The sequence below is a fragment of the Neltuma alba genome, unplaced genomic scaffold, assembly GCF_004799145.2.
Source record: "Neltuma alba isolate B1F8T4 unplaced genomic scaffold, ASM479914v2 tig00011600_pilon, whole genome shotgun sequence".
Taxonomy (NCBI): Eukaryota; Viridiplantae; Streptophyta; class Magnoliopsida; order Fabales; family Fabaceae; genus Neltuma; species Neltuma alba.
In genome coordinates this window covers 61,465-84,727 of record NW_021636252.1, presented here as the reverse complement: position 1 = coordinate 84,727, position 23,263 = coordinate 61,465, and the positions used below count along the sequence as shown (strand labels likewise).

At 31.3% G+C, this 23,263-nt stretch overlaps 1 protein-coding gene and 1 pseudogene across 1 annotated transcript; one reads left to right on the top strand and one right to left on the bottom strand.

The window, feature by feature from the left end:
* The first annotated feature begins 813 nt into the window (after window positions 1-813).
* On the top strand, window positions 814-7,370 carry LOC114715574 (ABC transporter C family member 8-like). The gene is made up of 13 exons (XM_028900435.1): window positions 814-838; window positions 1,075-1,241; window positions 1,410-2,056; window positions 2,096-3,023; window positions 3,430-3,750; window positions 3,844-4,551; window positions 4,676-4,840; window positions 4,931-5,225; window positions 5,324-5,538; window positions 5,644-5,949; window positions 6,074-6,137; window positions 6,471-6,710; window positions 7,249-7,370. The coding sequence occupies exons 1-13, from the start codon at window positions 814-816 to the stop codon at window positions 7,368-7,370; spliced, it is 4,203 nt and encodes a 1,400-aa protein (XP_028756268.1).
* Window positions 7,371-12,418: 5,048 nt separating this feature from the next.
* Window positions 12,419-14,195, bottom strand: LOC114715582 (inorganic pyrophosphatase 2-like; annotated as a pseudogene).
* Between the last annotated feature and the right edge of the window lie 9,068 nt (window positions 14,196-23,263).

Here is a 23,263-nt window from a genome sequence, read left to right as displayed (position 1 = left end):
AGTTTATAAAAATTAATTTCTATAATTAAATAGTACATTTTCCTCAAAAACAATTTCATGATTAGCTTTATGTGCAATTGTAGCTAAGGTAGAAAGATGTTAATTCCTTCTTAATTAAAAGATTTGTTTTGGTCTTAAATATAGGACATTAATATTATTTATCTCCTTCATTTAATATTTTTTCATAGATTACTCTCATTAATTTCATAGTTTTTCACTTTTTCTTATTTCTCTCTCCTACGTTTTATACTCCCTCTCTCTCTCTTCGGGGTATTTAAATAACACATGTTTTTCATGCAATTGTAGCTAACTTAATAAATTTTCTTAATCTTTATGAATTAGTTAACTAGGCTGTACATTTAACATTGGATGGAGGATATAATAAGGAAAGGCATCAGCAAATGAGATCTTCCGGTCCAAAAATTTGGCTAAAAAGGGGTCACGTTGTAATGAACACAAAAGAAAATCCAAATTGGATCGAAAATACAAAAGACAAAAGCATGTTGTCCTCATAACAAATGCAGCTGAATACCACAGTTAGCTCATCTCTCATTCCACCTTCACAATAAAAACATTGTATCATTATATATAAAAAGAGTGAACATTGATTTAAACCAAAGATAAATGTAAAAGCCAAAGGTCAAATTCGTTTCTGCCTCTGGTTTATCCACCAATCAAGTGTGGCATCAACAGGAATGATGACGGGCTGCAAACGTGACTGGAAGTTTTTAAGGCACTAGAGGCAAGTGCTTCTGTGACTCCATCATTGAAGCCTAAGAGCTGCAAAAACATCAAACCTTTGAAACTCCAAAAATGGCCAACTTAGCAGGTCCAACAGGTATGTTACACTTTGCTAATTCTTTTTTGCTTTTATATAAATTCAGACTATGGAAGGTACTAAATAACTAATTACTTCTAAAAATGTTTGATGGGTTTTCGCTTCTTTTCACGCTATGACATTCTTGAAGAGAGTTATGTCTGTAATGTGTTTGATGTATGTCAAGAAAAGACAAAGCGGCAACAACAAGCCTTCTCACCTTGTATGATAACACACTCTTTTGATTGGATGTGCAGGGGGTTTCTCATGGATAAGTCTCAGAGATTTTGATTTCACTTCCTTTTGCACTCAAAGGAGCATCATAGACACCGTGAATCTTCTCTTTCTCTGTGCCTTTTACATATCCTTGCTTTGCAATTTTATCAGAAAAAACAATGCAAGTGACAGCCACAGAAAAGGATGGGTTTGTTCGGTAGTCTCAGTCTGTTGTGCTCTCATAAGCATTGCATATTTCGGTAATGGTCTGTGGTGTCTTATTGCCGAATCTGAAGACTTTAGGAAGCTGAGGTGGTTAATTTATTTTTTCAGAGGACTAGTCTGGATTTCTCTATCAGTTTCTTTACTTGTTCAGAGATCTAAATGTTTACAAGTTCTAAACCTTGTTTGGTGGGCCTCTTCATGCACACTTGTTTCAGCTCTCAATATTGAGGTTCTGTTCAAAGGGCATAACATTCAAATACTTGATATGGTTCAATGGCCTGTGCATTTTTCACTTGTTTTCTGTGCCTTCCGAAGCCTCTATTTTGCACCTCAAAGCAGTCAAAATAATACTATGTCACAGCCTCTTTTATCTCAAAAGGATGAAAATAAAGAATCAAAACTTGCACGTGCCAATTTCCTCAGCAAATTGACTTTCTCGTGGATTAATTCCTTACTGAAATTGGGCTATTCAAAGCCATTGGATCTGCAAGACATCCCGTCTCTTGTGTCTGAAGATGAAGCTTCTTTAGCCTACCAAAATTTTTCTCATGTATGGGATTCCCTTTTGAGGGATAGAAGCAAAAACAACAGTACTAAAAACTTGGTTATGTGGTCCATATTAAGAGTTTACATGAAAGAGAACTTTCTCATAGGAATCCTGGCATTGCTTAGGACAATTTCTGTGGTAGTTTCTCCTTTGGTGCTCTATGCTTTTGTTAACTATGCAAATAGTGAAGAGGAAAATCTAAAAGAGGGTCTTGCCATACTGGGTTGTCTGATTATATGCAAGGTCACTGAGTCTTTGCCTCAAAGGCACTGGTTTTTTCGATCGAGAAGGTCAGGAATGAGAATGAGATCAGCTCTAATGGTGGCAATATATAACAAGCAGTTGAAGCTTTCAAATGCAGCCAGAAGAAGACACTCAACTGGGGAGATTGTGAATTACATAGGAGTTGATGCATATAGAATGGGAGAATTTCCATGGTGGTTTCACACTACATGGACTTCAGTAGTACAGCTTCTTCTATCTATTGGGGTTCTATTTGGTGTTGTTGGTCTTGGTGCTCTTCCTGGTTTAGTCCCCATTTTGATCTGTGGGTTTCTTAACATGCCCATTGCAAAGATCATCCAAAGGTGTCTGTCAGAATTTATGGTTGCACAGGATGAACGTCTAAGGTCAACTTCAGAGATCTTAAATAATATGAAAATCATAAAGTTGCAATCTTGGGAGGAGAAGTTCAAGACCTCGGTAGAAACCCTACGGTCCAAAGAGTTCAAGTGGCTGGCTAAGGCTCAGTTCATAAAAGCTCATGGATCATTTATCTATTGGATGTCTCCATTGATTGTTTCCTCTGTAATCTTCCTTGGATGCGCTCTTTTGGAAAGTGCCCCTTTAAATGCTGGAACCATATTCACTATTCTTGCTACTTTGAGGAGCATGGGTGATCCTGTTAGAATTATTCCAGAGGCTCTTTCTGTTATAATCCAAGTTATGGTCTCGTTCGATCGTCTCAATGCCTTTTTGCTTGATGATGAGCTTAGTGATGATGTCACTGGAAGAAACTTAATGCAAAATTCAGTTAATAGCGTGGAAATGCAAGCAGGTAACTTCAGTTGGGATTTGGAGTCGATGTATCCAACTTTGAGAGATTTGAATGTAAAAATCGAATGGGGACAGAAAATTGCAATTTGTGGACCAATTGGAGCTGGAAAATCATCCTTCATATATGCAATACTTGGCGAGATACCCAAAATTTCAGGAACTGTGAGTTGAGAATTATTCATTTTACCTTCATCATCATCATCATCATCAAATTATTAAATTCTTGGATGCATTCCAAGTTGCAACATGTATGCTTTCTTCTTTGTGTCCTACCTTTTGGTTTTTGATGAAGTTTATAATTATAGTACCATATTCTTTCATTTCCCATTTTATAATTAGTTTTATTGCATGGCTCATATGATTATTGGACATACCAATCTCAAATGCTAGGGTTTGAATTTTGAAGCCTTACCTTTTGAACGCTATTAATTAATTTCAGATTTTCATCAGATAACTCATGTACTAGCATTTAGGAGTATGACACTCCCAAAGTCCACATAACATGGATGATTAAATAAAAGATGTTTACCAGTTTTTTTTTTCCTTTTTAAATGATAACTAAAAGCAGGTTAAGGTGGGTGGAAGTATAGCCTATGTTTCTCAAAAATCTTGGATCCAAAGTGGGACAGTTCGCCATAATATACTCTTCGGCAAACCGATGGATGAAACCAGATATGAGAATGCCATAAAAGTATGTGCCTTGGATAAGGATATCAATGCCTTTAGCCACGGTGATCTTACAGAAATAGGTCAGCGAGGGACCAACTTGAGTGGAGGACAAAAGCAAAGGATTCAACTGGCTCGTGCGGTATATAATGATGCTGATGTTTATCTATTAGACGACCCTTTCAGTGCAGTGGATGCGCATACTGCTGCTATTCTATTCAATGTAACAAGAAATTTTTTCAGATTCTTACAATTATGATAAAACTCTGGGCCTCCTTTTAGTATATTAGTCTTAGTTTCTTTCATGTAATTACAGGATTGTGTCTTGAATGCTCTGAAGAAGAAAACTGTAATTCTAGTGACTCATCAAGTGGAGTTTCTCTCACAAGTTGATAAAATTCTCGTCATGGAGGGTGGAGTAGTTACTCAATCAGGATGTTATGAAGATCTTCTGACAGAAGGGACAGCCCTTGAACAACTTGTAAATGCCCATAGAGAAGCAATATCAGGGGCAGATCAAAACAATGAGATCCCAGGGGAGTTTGAAGATGTGATAAATGTTCTTCAGCCATTGGAGTCTCATGGATTTCATCTCCCTGAAGATCATAAGACTGAGCAGGTTTCAATGAAAGGTCAACACGGATTACAACTTACACAGGAAGAAGAAAAGGAGATTGGTGATGTTGGCTGGAAGCCATTTTGGGATTATATTTATCTCTCCAATGGATCATTGCTTCTGGGTTTGATCATTGTAGCACAGGTGGCTTTTATTGGTTTACAAGCAGCATCAACTTTTTGGCTTGCTCTAGCCACTGAAGTGCCAAAAGTAACTAATGGCATCTTGATTGGGGTTTACGCAATAGTTTCACTTATAAGCGTTAGTTTTGTGTGCATAAGATCTATCATGTGTGCACATCTTGGATTAAAAGCTTCTGCTTCTTTCTTCTCTAGTTTCAATAATGCTATCTTCAAGGCCCCTATGCTCTTTTTTGACTCAACCCCAGTAGGAAGAATTTTGACCCGAGTAAGATGACTTCATCTCCAACTATGTTGGCTAATTAATTTATATAAATTCGCATTATTCATGGAAAAACATTAAATTTAGTTAATCATTCTACAAATGAATGTGAAATCTTTCTCACTTGCAGGCTTCATCAGATTTGAGTATATTGGACTTCGATTTACCTTATGCACTCACCTTTGTAGCAGCTGGGGCAATAGAACTTCTGACAATAATTGGGATAATTGTTTCAGTCACGTGGCAAGTACTTATTGTTGCAGTTCCCGCCTTGATAGCCTCTAAATACATTCAGGTTTATCCATTCCCTCATCTTCTTTTTTTTGATTTCTTATTTTGCCACTGTTATAATGAGGCTGATTATTACATCTCTTTCGGTTCAAAGGGCTATTATCAAGCCTCTTCTAGGGAACTAATGAGAATCAATGGAACAACCAAAGCTCCGGTTATGAATTTCACCGACGAGACATCATTAGGAGTGGTGACTGTGAGAGCTTTCAACATGGCAAACAGATTTTTCCAAAATTACCTCAAGCTTGTGGACACAGATGCAAAACTATTCTTTCATTCTATTGTGGCCGCAGAATGGTTGATTTTAAGGATTGAAGTACTTCAGAATTTGACACTATTCACAGCAGCTTTATTGCTAGTTCTACTTCCAAAGGGGCTTGTACCCCCAGGTAACAGTATTATGAGAAATTAATGTATATTCCATCTTAAAGCTCTTGTTTATAAGGTTGTTAATATGCTAATAATTCTTAATATTTATCGTGTGCAGGCCTTGCAGGACTTTCTCTATCATATGCTTTGTCATTGACAGGATGCCAAATTTTTCTTAGTACTTGGTTCTGCAATTTATCAAATTATGTTGTTTCCGTTGAAAGAATTAAACAGTTTATTCACATACCAGAAGAGCCTCCTGAAATTGTGGAGGACAGAAAACCTCCACTTTCATGGCCCTCCAAGGGTAGGATTGAGCTCCAAAATCTTGAGGTAACTAAACAAATTATACATCATTTTAAAGACTTGTTCCCTTTTTCATATTTAAATGTATGAGTTGGAATCTGATCATTGTTCTTTTCAATATTTTGAATTCAGATAAGGTATCGCCCAAATGCTCCATTAGTCCTTAAGGGAATTACCTGTACGTTTACAGAAGGGAGTAGAGTGGGAATTGTAGGGAGGACTGGAAGTGGGAAAAGTACACTTGTAAGTGCTTTGTTTCGCTTGGTTGATCCTGCAAGAGGTGATATTCGTATAGATGGGATCAGGATATTACCAATGGGTTTGAAGGATTTGAGAATGAAGCTGAGCATTATTCCTCAAGAACCCACTCTTTTTAAGGGTAGCATTAGAACCAACTTGGATCCTCTAGGCCTCTACTCTGACGATGAAATATGGAAGGTAGAATGAATCAGTGAATTACCTCTACAGTGGAAAAACATATAACTAATTAAATCTCATTATGTTCGACATTAGATTTATTCTGAGTTCAGATTTGATGTTTACTATATGATCATTATTACAGGCTTTAGAGAAATGCCAGCTCAAGGCAACAGTCATCAATCTACCCAATCTACTGGACTCTTCTGGTGAGTTTGATCCTGAAACTTGATGCTTGCAATCTGATACATATGGATATAGATATAGAAGCAACTCTTGAGTAGTTACTAAAATGGCTTGTAAGAATAATTGCAAATAACTGATTCAACTTTTAAAATTTTAGTTTGCTAAGTAAAAATGCGAGGTTGATCTTAGAAGCTCACGTAATAGATAACATTGCACCTGGAAAGTTTATACTATTTTTATTTGTGACTTAAACCATATTTAAGCAATTGGAGCTATATTTTCGTGTTACAAAATTTCAAATTAAGTTGTGAGATGCAAATGTAACTGAATAACCATCATTCTGAAAATTTTAACAGTGAGTGATGAAGGAGAAAATTGGAGTTTGGGACAGCGCCAACTTTTTTGTCTTGGAAGAGTACTTCTCAAGCGAAATAGAATTCTTGTTCTTGATGAGGCCACTGCCTCCATTGATTCTGCCACTGATACCATTTTGCAACGAGTTATCAGACAAGAGTTTGCAGGATGCACAGTTATAACTGTGGCTCACAGAGTTCCAACTGTTATAGACAGTGATATGATTATGGTTCTCTCTTATGGTATGTGAGTCAGTTGTTTCTCTTGATTTTCATATACTAAGCTTTTCTAAGAATGTTTTAAAGATGCCTGCTACTTTACTTTGTGACATAGTCAATTGGCTCCAGCATGTCTTCAGGTCCCAAGATGCTGGTGTCTCTAAGTGTATCTGTCCTGTGTTCACTTTAAGAGGATAGTGAATTAAGTTGATTTGAGCAAATTAAAAAAACCAAATAAACTACTTAATCTTGACAAATGTGACTTGTTCTCCCTAAGATGCTCTTATAGGGCATTAGATTATATATTAGTTTATAAGTTCTATCAATTACTTTGGAAGTAAATATAAAATGAGAGATAAAATGGATTAAGGTCTTACGTTTAGAACAAAAACCGACTCCCTAATTAAATCTTATATTTAAGACAAGAGGAATAATAAACAATTTTATTTGTTGGATGATGAGACAAATAGACAACAAATAGCTTGGTCTGTTTTAGAGTTCTCATATGATAAGAAATAGAAGAAGAAAATAAACTTTATGTCTTGTGTTCGTGTGAATGTAGGGAAAGTGATGGAATATGATGAGCCTTCAAAGCTAATGGAGACAAACTCTTCTTTCTCTAAACTTGTTGCTGAGTATTGGTTCAGCTGCAGCAAGAACTTCTCCCAAATCCCAAATCATTAACAGGCATCATCTGCAAATAATAACACTGAGGATTGGCAAAGAACATTAATTAGCAGCACAAAATAAGTTACGTATATATTACTTCTGTAAAATTGCATGTTTGTACATTTATTTTCCTCCCTTGCCTTCTTTTCTTCATCTTCTGCTTTTTGTATTGCAAAAGAGTAGTTTAGCCTCTTTTGCATTTTTATTGTGGATTAACATCATTTTTTTTTTTTTTGCCAACAGGCTTAACAATAGTCAGTGGTTAGATTATAACATAATAATCAAAGCTTACATTATAATTTTTTAAAGAATATACATCTCACTATTTTTTTAAAACTTAACTTATATTTTAAAATTTTAATAATATTTTGTTTGGTTTAGAGGGGGAGGGGAGGGAAGCTGAAGTTAGTTTGTTTTTATTTACAGTATTGATTTGATTTTAGAAATAATTATATTATTTTAACAATATCGATGCTATTCCTTATACAAATAATTTTTTTAAAGAATCAATATATTGATATTATAATTTATCAATACATATTTAAAAAATATTCAATTAGCACAGTTCTCTACTTGCCCCCCTTAAGAAATATTTTTAAAATATACAGAGCAATTTACAAACTAAGTAAAACTTTAAGGATCAAAATTTTAATTTTTTCTAGTTTTGTGAAATATTGTGAAAGATCAGAAAAATTAGGAAAAATTAATATGTAGGTTACTATAGTTTAAACTAATTTTTAATTAAGTTTTTGTAATTTGTTTTCTTTTTAACATGTCCTTATAACTTTTAGTCAAATCCTTATAGATTATAAATCCATTTTAAAGACCACAGAGACGTGATTAAAAGTTAGGTCAAATGATAAGGAAGTGATAAAAAAAAAAAAGTACAAAAACTTCATTAAAAATCAGATAAAACTATATAAGGACTTGATAACAAGAAAAGCCTACAATGACCTTATTAAAAATTAGGTGAAATCATAGGGACCTGCAAATTAATTTTCATTAAAAATTATAATCAAATTGAAGGACAAAAAGAGATATTATATTGACCATTATATCATTATTTTAAAAACATCATCTCCTTTTGTTCTTTTTTCTCCCTTACCCCCTCTTTCTTCTTTTCTCCTTTCTAAATGAAAGATGACCCCAAAAAAACCCAATATTGAGACGTGTCCATGAAGATTTTGAAGTGTGAAACTAATAATCGTTCAAGCTTTGTATTTTAGTATAAAAATCATGAGAGCATAATAGGCAACTAAAATTTTCTGAATTTTTAACTCAATTTAATCCGGCCTTAAAAAGTTTTTATCTGGGGAAAAAAAAGAAGAAGAAATAAAGTATCCCAATTCATTAAGAGATATTGACATATATTGATACCTCATCAAATTTCTAGTCCTATTTTCATCCCCACCTATGGTGGTTGTGGCAAGAGGTCATGTCTATTTTTGAAATGGTACATAAAATGTATATAGCTACTTGATAATGCATATAAAAAGAACTTGTCATTGGATCACTAATAAAGCGAACATCACTAATATAATATAATTAATTTAATAATTAATCAATTCTGGCAATCTTTGGAAGAAAAATCTTTTGACCAGACATATATATAAATTTGCGTGGATGGACTTTGATGATTGCAATATTTAAAGTAAGTGGATTGTACGTCAGAAAAAGGAAAAGCGCATAAGAGAGTACTAAACAACAAAGGGCAACCACAATTTGGTGAAAAATGTGTATAATGATATCTATATATATATATTAAAAATAATTAAAAGTGGGTTTATAGTGCATGACACTCTCACTAGTTACAAAGGCTTTTCCAAATTAAATTTGCTTCTGCTTTTAACAACAATGCCAACTGAATTGGATGTCCTTTTCTGCTGGGAAAGCAAAGGGAAAATGACAGATAATTCAAGAAATTTAAAGGAATGATAATTAGGACCAATGGATGATGAATTTGATTTTAACTTGAGACCAAGACATTGTCAAATTGCAAATGTTCATGACCTTTTTTGGTTCTTTAAGAATCAAATGAATCTGTGGAATTGAGTTAATGATCCTTCCCCTAATGAAGTTACTTAACTTAATTGGCTAAACAAGTTTTTAAGATCTTCAAATATCTCCGCACCAAAACTCATTGGCTTGACGGGTTTTTCAATGTTAAATTTGAAACATAAGTTGCAAATTATTCTCGTGGTTTTAAATAGAGGAACTAGTGAAAGAATTTGTTTTTGTGATAAATATAAAACTCTAATCTATCTTATTTTTCAAATTATCCCTATTAATTGTATTTATTAAGAGGATCGGATTTATATAAAAGGTTAGTTTTCAATGCAAATGATTAAAGTGGTATTTTAAAAATTCAACAAATATTTTCTACATATAATCAACTTAATTATTTAATTCTTATATTTAGAACAGAAAAAGTATGACGTTTTAGTAGTTTTGAAAAGTAATCACAAAATATTTGCATCTAAATTTATTATCTAAACAAGTTTTAAATTTTACATGTTAAAATTTGGAATACAAGTTTGCAATTTTCACATTTTAGGGTTAAATTTCAGAAAGTGATTATAAAATCCTGCAACTAAATTACCGACCTAAATTACAATTTTGCTATATCTTTGACTCTAAATGAAAATAAATTCATTTTTTTGGACGAAAATAAATTTATTTATTTGGTTCGCTCGAATTCTTTCCGTACATCATTTCATTGTCAATAAATTTCACGCCATCACAAAAACCAAGGAGTGGTGTTCTAAATATGGGAATACTCTTCATAGAGTTTCACTTTATATATTCTTCAACCTATAAAGGTAAACTTTTCTCTGAGTATGTAACGCGTTGGCATATGAAGAAAAGAGAAATTTATTTTATTTATTTCCTGTATTTGATATCCTGATTAAAAGAGATATATTTTTAGAAAATTCATACACATTTTTCACACAATAATACTCCCTCCGTTCCTTATTATAAGAGACATTTGGTGCTTATGGCATGTTTCTATATATAAGAGACATTTAAAAGTTGTCTCTACTTTTTTGTGTTGATTTCCTATTTTACCCATATTTATTCTCCAATTCACACACTTTTCCCTCTCACTTCTCTTTCTTTCAATAATTTAATTGTTCTCTCTCATACTCTCTCTCCTTATTAATGAGGGCATTTTTGGAAAAAAATTATATTTTTTACACATTGATTGTTCTTAACTAATTTTAACTACTTTTTTGATCAACGTAATTCGGTTATTCGTTCTTATAATAAGGAAACGGAGGGAGTAATAAGTAACCAACTCAATAATTTTTTTAAAATCTTCATTAGTTAATTAAGTTTTATATTTAAAATCAGAGAGAGTATTTAATCTCATACCACCACAAAGAATGAATGGTGTTGTAAATCTGGGAACACCATTCTAAAAATTTATTTTGTGAACCAAAGGTAAATGACATATCCCTCCTAATTAGGTATTTTACATATAGAAGAATTGGAAATTAAATCTTAATCACTTACTTAAATAATGAGAAATCTGGCGAATGTGCAAATTACCCCACACACACACACACACACACACACGCAACATTGCAAAAATCTTGATCCTAGAGAGCATAATCTTCTACGCTGTCTCTGTGTCCTTGCTTAATTTTTTAGGGTGGTAAAAGGGTACTATAATTAAAGGCAAGAAAAAATCTAGGTTTGAATTTCTTTTTTTTTTAGACACAGATATCTCTTATTGAAAGTAATCCTGTTCGAATCTTACTTCCTTTTACTAGATTTTTCTATTTCTAATTATATATAGCTGAAGGCTTGAAGCTGACACATGCATGAATGTGGAAATAAATACGATATCTGATTGAAATTTTTTGGCCAAAAAATATGATCTGATTGAGATAAGGCCCCCTTTTTTCGCGAATCATTGAATTAAAGCCCCCCTCGCTTTTCCCCCCTACGCAGTGCTGTACGTTAGCGTTACCAAGGTCGAGTCATTTTCGCTAAAAAACAAAAAAAAAAAGAAAGTGTACAAAACATAAATTAGCCAGCCTCAATCATGTTCATATTATTTTGTCACTCTTTCTCTAAATATAGAAAATAACATTTAAAAAAAATTTAAAAATTACAATATTCTAATTGAGACATTTAAGAGGTCAAAATTTTAAGAGAGAAAATAATATATAATATGATATTTTATAAATATAGTTAAATAACAAAAACATCCTTATATCAAAAAGTTTATTAACAAGTTGTGAATTAGCAATAATAAATATTAAAAAGCAAATAACAAGAAATATGTTGGCGATGGCAAGTTATTTATTAATGAGTTATGAACTGACAATGACAAATATTGAACAAACAATAACAAATAATACACTGACATAACAAATTTGATAACTTTTTCTTAAAAAATCTGATACAAGACACTTTAGTTATTTGATTATATTTGCAAAATACTAAAACAGATGCCACTTTCTCCCTTAGGATTATATAATACTCCCCCTCCATTCTTTTACTGAGGAGATAGTTAGACAATTTGAACAGATTACATATTACAAAGTTAAATAAATTAATTAATTATGTCACACAAGTTTTTCTAAAATATCCTGTTATAATATTATATATATATTAGCCTATAACTGAGATAAATTAATTTGAGAATAAAATGATAAATATGATAAAGTCCACGTGGATTGAGGTTACATATTTAAATAAAATGTAACCCTTCATTAGTTGATATATTAGGGATTAGGCAAAGTATATGATTATATATATTTTTTCTATCATATGATTATAATGAAATGTGTTGCATTTAATATAAGATCCAATTGTTGAGTTAGTTTTGGTCCTAAATATAAGACCTATTTATCATATTTATCAATTTTCTCTAAATTACCCCTATGGATACTCCATCAACCATAATCAAGTAGAAGAAAGAGGGGGTATTAATAAAGATAATTATGGTGTTTTAGGAAAATTGTGTCACTTTTTTTATAATTAAATAACTTACCTAACTTCTTTAATCTAATCAAATTAGTTAAATGGGTCTTATATTAAGGACCAGAGGAGCATAACGAGAAAATAATTTTGTTTTATTATAAACAATCACACTGGACAGTTATTCTTGACTGTTTCTAATCACACATGCCTAGTTTCCGAACTACAAAACGAACATGTTAAAACCTAGGACCTCGTACAAACATTTCAAGAGCCATTCATCACCATTGGACCATGTACACAGGATTCAAGCTAACGTTACTAATTAACTTTCTCGTCAAGACACCCTAATAGGACATTAAGGTTGCTTGACTTACCCAACTTGCACAGCAAATTGCATGCTTTTATTCATTATTACATTGTTTATCCCCCAGATTCATAGAACATATATAGCTTTAATATTCTGCAGAATTTTGCAGAAGCAGAAGGACAGTTAAAAATGGATCGTTGGAAAGCTACTAATTTTTGCTTCAAAATTATATATATATTTATTTATTTGTATATCCCATCTTCTCAGCTGCTAGTTAATGGAGGAACTGGGATGGCTTGAGGCAGGTTCTTAGGAGCATCCATGGGAGTGGGACCCACCATCTTGCAATCAACGGCCATGATTGGAGTTGAGTCCTCAGTACTGCTTTTGTTTGCTTCTTGATGATGAGTGTTGATCATACGGAGCAGGACTTGCCTGAGCTCTTCCCCATCGATCCAACCATGCACCTCTGCTTTTATTCTGTTGCAGTTCTTGGAAACCAGGTCACACAATGCAAAGTTCTTCCTGGGCATTAAGCTATCAGTGTCTTTCAGCTTCAAGCTTGGGCAAAAATCTCCGCTCCCATCTCCAAGATATATGAATTTCTTACTCCCTTCTGCTGCAACACACTTCTGGATCCTTTCTATGATCTTCCCCTAAAGAAGGAATATATATATATATATATATATATATATATATATATAAAGAACTCATAACTCAATGTCTTCAATGTTTTTCTTTTATTTACAAGAGCAAGCAATAATGTGTTGAGACTACAAGTGAATCAAATCACAACTTTACACTCACATAGAATCTTTCATGCCACAGGACTCCAAGGTCACAGTAATATCTTTGAGGTTTGGAGTTAAGATGTAGTGTCTATCTGAAGGAAATGAAATTACCTTGCACATATTTGGAGGACAAAGGTTGCATCCATGAGAAGATTTATGATAATCATGGTAAGGAAAAATCCTGAGTCTGTCTCTTCATCAACAAAGCTGGGGTTTGCAATATCTCTGAGAAACGATCCAACACCCCATGATGCTTCAGAATTGTCTTAATGAAGAAGATATTTGCATCACTAACAATCTTCAGATCACATCTGCAGAACGCAGAACACAAGTGTTTGTTTACATGCCGGAAAAAGAATGAAAGAAAATGATGAAACAGAGAAAACAGAGTACGTACCCCAGAGAATAAGCTGCCTCAATTGCAGGAACAATGTGAGGATGAATTGGAGTTCGTTTCAAAATTGCACAACTTCTTCCATGGGACTTCCCTTGCGAATGGAGCTCCTTCATCGTCTGATCCTGAAAGGTTTCAGAACAAATGAGAACTCAGAATCATTCCAGAAAACAGAGCAACCAGGAAACAATGGAAAAGAAAAGGAACAAAGAGAAGAAGAAGAATAAAACCATAAGGGGATTCCAAGGCGTGTTTTGAAGAAGTTGATAGAACTTTTCAGTTAAACCAAAATGATCAAGCACCCAGTTATCACTATCACACTCGATTATTGTAGAATCAAAGTCAAAAATCACCACAATCCCCGCCATTTTCGACTGCACAGAAATTGATTCTGTGATAAAGAAAATATATTATCAGCTAAATGCTGCTGTGTGAGGGAATGATTGGGATCAGGTCATGGTATTTATAGAGAAAAATCATGAAGGCTTGCACGTAAAAATGATAGAAGTGGGGTCTCTAGATTCCGGGGAATATTACAATTTACAAGCTTAGTGAGTTATTTATTTATTTATTTTATGGTCAATACTTAGTGAGAATATGAATAAGCTAGTCTTTGTTTTTCTCTCTTTTCTCTTTATTTGTTTCTCTTAACTAATGCTTTGGCCCTTTTCAAAACATATAAATAACTAAATTGTGTAAATTAAAAAAATTGGTCAAAAATTATAAATATGTAGAAGAATGAGCATATCTAACTAATCATGATGAAGAAATTGCTGATGAAAAAACTGAAGCTACATGAGCATGATCAAACCTCAAAACTTCACCGTTTGGTTATTCATTCCAAATGAATTTGCTTTTAGAAACATTTACAGCAAATTTTTTATGAGATCTAAAAATATATATATAATCATTAAAAAAATTTGATAAATGAGTAGTGTAAATGTTATTGTACTTTTTTTTTATACTGAAACTTGTTATTCATTTATTAGTATGAAACTTTAGACAATTTCATTTCTCTTTAAAATCATGCAATAATTTTCCCAAACATTTGTCATATTTTGTTTGGTATGCTTCATATCTTTTTAGTTTCTACCAAAGAAATAGGCTTCTAAAAAAGGCCTATGCCTTTCTTGATATAACAGAGGAGTGCAGCAATAAATTGTTAAAATTATTCTTTTGAATCTTTTTTACTGTTTACAAGATATTAAGAGCAAAGAATATTATTGTTTACAATATAATCATGATACTGCCATGATATTAAATTTAGGAGTATCTGTCCCAAAGATATTAGTTTCTTTCTAAGTTTTTTTTTTTTTTCGCTTCTTTCTCATATAGGGTAAAAGATATTAGTTACTTTAATAGGTTTAGAGATGCTTTATTTTCCCCCAATTCATTGAAACCTCATAGATTTGTTATTTCTTTTTAATACTATTCCAGTCCTAAATATGAAACTTATTTTATAATATAAATTATACTATAAAATGAGTCTTATATTTAAAATTAGAGAAGTATCATTTTGCCTTTTATTCAAAAAACAATTAGGGATATCTTTTTATCTTTATTCTACTTTTGTGCTTTATTTTTATCTCTCGATTCCGCAAAACCAATTATCATTGAATCATTTTTCCTTTTCATTTCATTCATAATTTCTTTTCCATTTTGTATCCCTAATTGTTTTGTGAATAAAGTGACAATAAATTTTGATTATCAGAAAGTCTTTAATCCAACCCTTCTTTTATGAAAATAGCTGGGGAGAGATTAAAGTGACAATAAAAAGGGAGGAGATAGCGGAGGCTAATGCGAAGGGGAAGCTGTTTTTCAGAAGAAGAAAAAAACAAGAAGAAGAATAATTAAATACAAGTCCCAATTTTTTTTAAAAAAAGTATTATAGACTCTTGCAAAGACAACTAATTTTTTTATTTTGGGCATGTTTGTAATTCTTGGGAAAAAAAAAGTTAGCGGCAAAGAAGGTTTTGAGAAATTGCTGTTAAAAATGAGAGAATATTTGGGGCAATAATAATTTGGAAATGTCCTAAAAAATGCCTTTTAAATTTCAAATTTTCAAATTATTTTTATTTACTAGACTTAAATAATTATTAACTACACTTAAAAAGAAAATCACAACACATTTTTCTAGTAGTTACTAATTTGTTATTCAACAATTTTTAAGGTATTTTATTATCTTTTTTTTCCCTAATAATTTGCATAAATTCGGAAATTTCCTCATGTTTCAATAGTTTGGATGCTACCAAAAATGTTTGGTAACCCGTTTAATGAGGCTTGACCTGAATAAGAATATTCTTCCCTGTTCTCATCTGGCCCCTCAAGCCAAGGTTGGGTTAAAAGAATGACTTTTGAAAATGAACTTATAAAGTGAGCACGAGGAGGAAACTGCCCTTCCGAATTTTAGCAAGCTTTCTAATTAAAAATTATACACATAATGAAAATTAAAATTTTATAAATATTTATTATTTTAAAAAAGATTAAAATATAAATATATATGTATTATATTCGTTAATTTAAAAAAAAAAACTGTCCTTCACATGAGTTATACATTTCTGATCTGCCGTTATTGATTATTTCACCCCAATTGTAAGGACTAAAAAGTTGATTAGTTTAATAAATATGTTGTTTCATTTTGAATAAAATTATACTCCAAGATAGTAGCATTCCATCTGGTGTACTATTTTTTGCTGAAGACGGTGACCTTTTGACTATTAAAAGGTTAGTCTATATTAAGTTTTCACAAGGATTGAAAATCATTAAAAAAAATTATTGTTCACATGGTTATATTAAAATTTTTTTGTTGAGTTTAAAACTATATATTATTGTCTAAAAGTTATTTTGTTGGCATCTATCACAATACTAGTACTATTGGACTGAAGATTCAAGACAATTAATTAATTAATTAGAGTTCACGGATTTTTTTATTTGTTTTTTTGTGAAAGAAAATATTTTTCCAAGTGTGATGTTTTCGATTAATCTAAGTCAAAGCTTGGCTTCTAGTTAAACCTTTGATTCTAAGAAAGATGCGCCAAAAGATTAATTTAGCGACAGCTAAGTGTAAACGTCATTATTTATAATTAATTTTCTCTTATTTATAATTTTGTAGAGAATAACTGCAATTATTCTTCCCTAATTGTCATTAAATTAATTTTTTGAAGCCAATTGTCATTCTTTCGTGACTCAACCACACACTGGAATTTTTCTCCAGAATTTTGAATCAATTTCTTTTTCAAAAAAATAAAGAATTGAATGTTCTTAGTATGGCAAAAATTAAAAATTAGTGGTTTTAAAATTTAGAAGTTTGATTCGACTAATAATAAATTTTCAAATAGAAATAATATTTTTTTTCAAAAAAGAGAGAGAATAACCACAAATCTGTTTGAATTTCGGTCTAAATTAGTGAACACCATAGGTCTACCTGCTGAATCAAATACTAAGCAGTTGCATTTACAAGAATTGCTTCAAAAGAATTTTATATAAATGTTCTATTTGCTAAAATGCTGCTCCCTTCTCAGCACAATGTGCACTGTTCATGGCATTATGATTGTTGTTGCTATAAGCTTTTACTTAACAAAAATTGAAAGGATATCAAATCACCTAAAAAAAAATTAAAAAAATAAAATTAAAGATTAATTTTTTTTAAAGAAGTTATTATCAAATTTTACCAAACTTTCTATAATTTTTTTAAAGTACAAGTTCCAAATAAATAGTAACAACTTTTTAGAAATTAGGAATGTTTTCTAAAAATGATTAAAATTTACTAATAACTTTTCTATAAAAATTTATCATGATTTTTATATAATCTTTTATCCTTAAATTTTTAAGATATGAAATTTTAGATATAATTTTCTCTTTAAAAGTATGTGTTGCGATTACTATACCTTGCAAGGAGAGGAATGTCTTCACCAACTTTTCTCTCCATTTTTTCCCCACTTAATATTTTTACCATTAGATCAAATTTCAATGGCTAAGATTTATTATGTAAAAATGTTATTATAATATCAAATTTTAAATAATAAAAAATGGGTAGATAAATTTATAGTAATAAAATTTGATGTGAATGGTTTGGAAATTGTAAATTTTTATTACATCTAATATTATAATAATATTTTTACTTAGTTTTGAATCTCAATCATTGAAAGTTAATCCAATGATAGAAATATTAAGTGGAAAGAAAGTAAAAAGAAATTCTTTTTTGGATGCCAAAAGGGCTTTAAGCCTCAACGGGAGGGTTACACAGAAAGGAGGGCTCGTGAAATGAGATTGGACTTTATGTCCACGGGCCAATAATATCGTAACCCACAAACCCTTTCCTAATGCCATTTGTATTTGCCACTGAAATATCACGTTTGTTCAGATTGAAAAATAGCTTATATTTATTACTCAGAATTGCCTCTAATAAAAAAAAACCTGTGCAATTTGTGCTTATCAAGAAAGTAAATAAATATCAATATTTGAACTTTTTTTGCCAACAATATTTAAATTTTGAACACATCTAAAACATTATTCCACTGTCGCCTTTAATTACTTTAATTATTTTTTTACACAGATCAATAAAATTTGACCTAAACTTTCCGTTATCCAAAATTATCGTTAATAGTGAAAGAGGATCAAGAGTGAAGGGCTTGGTGGAACCAAGTGTTGAGAGGAAGAGCTTTGGATCTCAGAAATTATTGTGGGAATCAGGTGAAGCAAAATGGTCTCAAAATCTCTGAGCTTTGAGCAGTGAAGGTCCTTTGCAGTTTTATTTTTTCCAAATTCATATATTTATGGCTTTAGTTTGATTGGACAGTGGGGGAAATTTCTTATGCTGGCTCCTGTCTTAATTAAACATAAAAGTTTGATTACATATAAAAACTAGTTTTATATTTAATTTGGTTTTATATATAAGATTCCAATCCACTTTGTCTCTCATATTTATCTATTTTTTAAAAATAGTTCTTATAATAGTTGCACATGTTAAAGGTTCCATCAAATAGTTGTTCTAACTAATACACAGAGTATTTTAGAAAAATAATAATATATATTTATTACAAATAACTAATTTAAAAAACTTTTTTAATCTACTCAAATTAGTCAACTAACTTTTATATTAACGACTAAAATTAGTGGTTTATAAAAATTAACAAAATTAATTTATTTACATGTTAAAGAAATATGTGTAAAACTCGCTTATACATATAGACAGTAATCCCCACTCTCATCTCCAACGTATCCCATCCTCTTCTTCATTCCCTTTTCTGATATTGATTTTTGGGTCGTCCCTGATTCTACCCTCTAATGTTTTTCACAAATTTGTTGTGATTTTCACAAAATAATCACAATAATTGCTATTAATTAATCATTAATCAATAATTAAGAATAATAAAATGCAAATGCGCATTTCACAAGATGAATTACAACCATCGGATAGAGGACGGTTGGGGTGGAGGATACGAGGGAAAAATGCGCGGGATATTGAGGGGTAAAAGAGGAAAACGGTTGGGATATACCAGAAGATAAAGCCATTTTTCAAATTTTTCTTAAAAAAAAAAAAGGTGAGAGGAAGAAATGTTTCTATAATTTTTTACATGAAGAAGGCGTGTGAAGGCTGTAGGTGGTAAAAACTAATGAATTTTATTTTCATTTTACCATCAAAAGTTTGGAATGGCATAAATATCCTTTATTTAAATACTCCAATCGATTCTTCAAAAATTACTAGCAGGAAAGAAAAAATGCATCTTATTTGGGAAATAATTTTTTACTCTTATTATCCCTTTTCGAGAAAAATTGGGAAAAAATATCATTAAAAAATTTATTAATGAGAAAAGTCTAAACCCACTTATGTGTGCACACGTCAAATTACATTATCAAAATTTTATAAAGCATTTTGTAGAGTAATGGTACTCTCTCTATGTATAAAATTGATTAGATCCTTCTTATTAATAAATTTCTAACTTATCCTAAATAAGTGTACAGGATTCACGTCCAATTACGTCATTAAAATTTCATAATCTAATAATGAGAAGATTGCAAAAATTATTACACAGGGTTTTGCATTTTCTATTTTCATAATTACGAAAATGTCTGACATTAAGAATTTTGGATCGTAACATTGGGGAAACTCATGGGTCATTTTTACTTGACACTCTTTAGAAAGATCCAAATTAGATAATAATTAATGAGATAAAGAAAGAAAATGATATGTGTAATTGTGCATCACACTGATTATTATTATCCATGAAAAATTAATTATTCAGTCATCATGGATCAACGTTATCCCATCCTTAAAATATTTGAGGTTTGTAAAAATTAATGGCCTATTTAAATTAGTTACCTTTTCCTCAAATAAAAGACGTCAGCAAAGCTTGAGAAGGAGGCTAAAAAGTAGAAAACCAAACAAAAACAAACTTAAAGCTGCTCCAGTAAACTTGAATATTAGTCTAGTTGACAGTTTGCAGGATATAATAAGGAAAGGCATAAGCAAGTGAGATCATATCGTCTAGTCCAGAAATGTAGGAAGAAACATTGATCTAAACCACCAATCAAGTGTGTGTGGCATCAACAGAAATTTTTAGGAAACCAGAGGCAAGTGCTCCTGTCGTCCCCTCATTGAAGCTAATCCTGGGAGCTGCAAAAACATCAAACCAGTGAAACTCCAAAAATGGCCAACTTAGCAAGTCCAACGGGCATACATATCTTGCTTTTGCCAGTTCTTTTTTGCTTTTCTATAACTTCAGAATATGGCAGATACTAAATCACTAATTACTTCTATCTAGAAATGTATTGCATGTGGTGCAAGGAAAACCACCAATTACGTACAAGTACAGGACGGGTAGGAACAGTAGGGCAAATCCTTTTGGTCTACACCATAAAAGCGTAAAAAACTGTGCCAATGATTTACTCAAGCATTTAAGAGTAACCGTACAATTGGTATCTATCTCAATTAAAGAAAATACCTTCTTACGTTTTAGTTTTGGATTTATTTAGTCCCTACATGTTTATGACTCACAGGTTGAATATATTGAGTTCGTTCTTCAAAGGACCAAGCATCGGTAGATATATCCATTAGAGGCCAAACCGTGTGTTACTCGACAATAAATGTGCGGGTAAACGAGGTAGAAAACTAATAGAAGAAACATATACATACACACACACATGCATGCATATTCTTACGTTTGGAAGAGAAAGATATTCCAAAAGCTAAGAGGAGCTGCAACGGACGAAGATAAGAATCAGATAAGCTTGCCTCTAGATACTAGCTAAAATCATTTCAAGGCAATTCACCAGTTAAACTTCCAATAGTTTAACAAGAATACAGCTTTGGGTGGAGTCTTTGTGGTTCTTTTATGAGATGATCAATTCAAGCATATAATTAGAAGAGCCAGCAAGCATCAAGCAGAAGCCACTACTACAAAAAAAAAAAAAAAGCCAATTACCGATGGAATTAGTGACGGAAATTATTCTGTCGCTAATTTCTGACAAATTACTCACAAAAATTCTGTCACTAAATTTAACCATCGAATTAGCGACGAAATTTTTTTCGTCAAAAATTAGCCACAGAATTAACCACAAAATTTTTTGGTCAGAAATTTTCGTCATAACTCTGTGGCTAAAATTTTATAATTAAAATTAGTTATGGAATTTTTTCTATCAAAAATTTTTGTCGCTAATTCCGTGACTAAAATTTTATAATTAAAATTAGAAACAAAATTTTTTCCGTTAGAAATTTTCGTCGCTAATTCCGTTGTTGAAATTTTATAATTAAAATTTAGCCACAAAATTTTTTTCCGTCAAAAATTTTCGTCACTAATTTCATGGCTAAAATTTTATAATCAAAATCATTTAATTTTTTATATAGAATAATCTATTAGATTTTATTATGGTAGCTATTTTTTGAATAAAAAGATTTTTTTACTGATTATAAAATAGTTTTTTATCAAATATATAAAATAAATATAGATAATATAATATAACATAATAAATATATAATTAAATTATATATCTTATGAATGTTAAATAAAAAATTAAATTTAAAAAAATATTTATGAGAAAATTATTTATGATTTAAAATTCAAAATTAGTGTCATTAGAAATTAATATGATATTAAAAATATTTTTTTAAAAATAAAGCATTATAAAATAAATAGTAAAATAAATATCTAAAACGTATTTTGTTACAAAAAATAGTTATGATTAAAATTATGATATAGTTTATTTTTAGTTTCTAATAATATATATGTGTATATATAATTGTTTGTGTAACAAAATATATATATATATATTTAATTTTGTATAATAAATTAGTAAGTTCATTGCAGCTCAATTAGTGAAGCCATACGCGGCCACAAACGAGGTCCTTGGTTCAAGCCGTAGAGAAGTTACTTTGAGAGAAATTATATGATGGCGACATGTGGCGATACAAGGTGGCATGTGAGATGACGACACGTGGCGGCGGAGGTGAGGTGATTAGAGACAAAAAAATTCCGTCACTAATTCCGTCGGTAATTAGCCACAAAATTTCAATTCCGTTGCTAATCCAATTAGTGACAGAAGAATTAGTGATGGAAGTTCCGTCACTATTCCATCGCTAAATAAAAATTCAATTACTAAATTTCGTCACTAATCACATGTTTTTTGGTAGTTTGCTAGACATGATTGTCAAGATTCTAACCATGCTTCAAATCATTCAATTTATTAATGGCATTAATTTGTTAATAACAACACTAACACTGAAGAAAAGAATAATTATAACATGGATCTACATATATAGGATTTTCCTTTTTCATATAAATATTCTTCTGCCAAAAAGTCTTGTCTAATATTATTCAGATGGGTGGAGGAAAAAGAGAGGATTTAGTGTATGCTCTTTCAAATGAAACTTCTAATAGTTAACATATACAGGAGGTTGCATTATATCATAGTACTCATTTTCCTCCAATAGAATATATTCCATTTAGAATCTCAACAGAAAGAAACTGAACTCTGGAAGCATTTAATTTAATATCAAGGAAACCCCTTGAGTTCCACAACCATGCATTTATCACTTTAGTGAATTTGCATTTAATTTAATATCAAGAAAACACCTTGAGTTCCACAACCATGCATTTATCACTTTAGTGAATTTGCAGTATACTTGACCCATTTAAAGAGGAAGAGGAGAAGATTTTTCATTCACTACTAGTAAGTTATGTGGATACATTTTCATTTTCCAAGGACTAAACTATGTAATTTGAGAATGAGATGTCTCTGATGAGCACATAGCGAAATTGGAATAAAGAACTCTATATCATTCCATCTGTTTGAAACTGATTGGTACAAACAGAAAATGTTCCAGAATAAAAAATATATACAATGCTATTGGGCCTCACAGCCCTAAAGCCCAATCTAGTAAACTAATAACCAGATAAAGTCTCACTAACTAAAACAACACCTAAACTTAAATAAACAAGGATTTATTTTCCTAACACTCCCTCTCAAGTTTGGAAATGAAAAGATC

What these genes read in the sequence shown, in the direction of transcription:
- LOC114715574 (XM_028900435.1), top strand. Translation starts at nt 814, where the DNA reads ATGGCCAACTTAGCAGGTCCAACAG. An exon ending in CAACTTAGCAGGTCCAACAG is followed by an intron (nt 839 to 1,074) that starts GTATGTTACACT and finishes TTGGATGTGCAG; the next exon opens with GGGGTTTCTCATGGATAAGT. An exon ending in TTGAGCTCCAAAATCTTGAG is followed by an intron (nt 5,539 to 5,643) that starts GTAACTAAACAA and finishes TTTTGAATTCAG; the next exon opens with ATAAGGTATCGCCCAAATGC.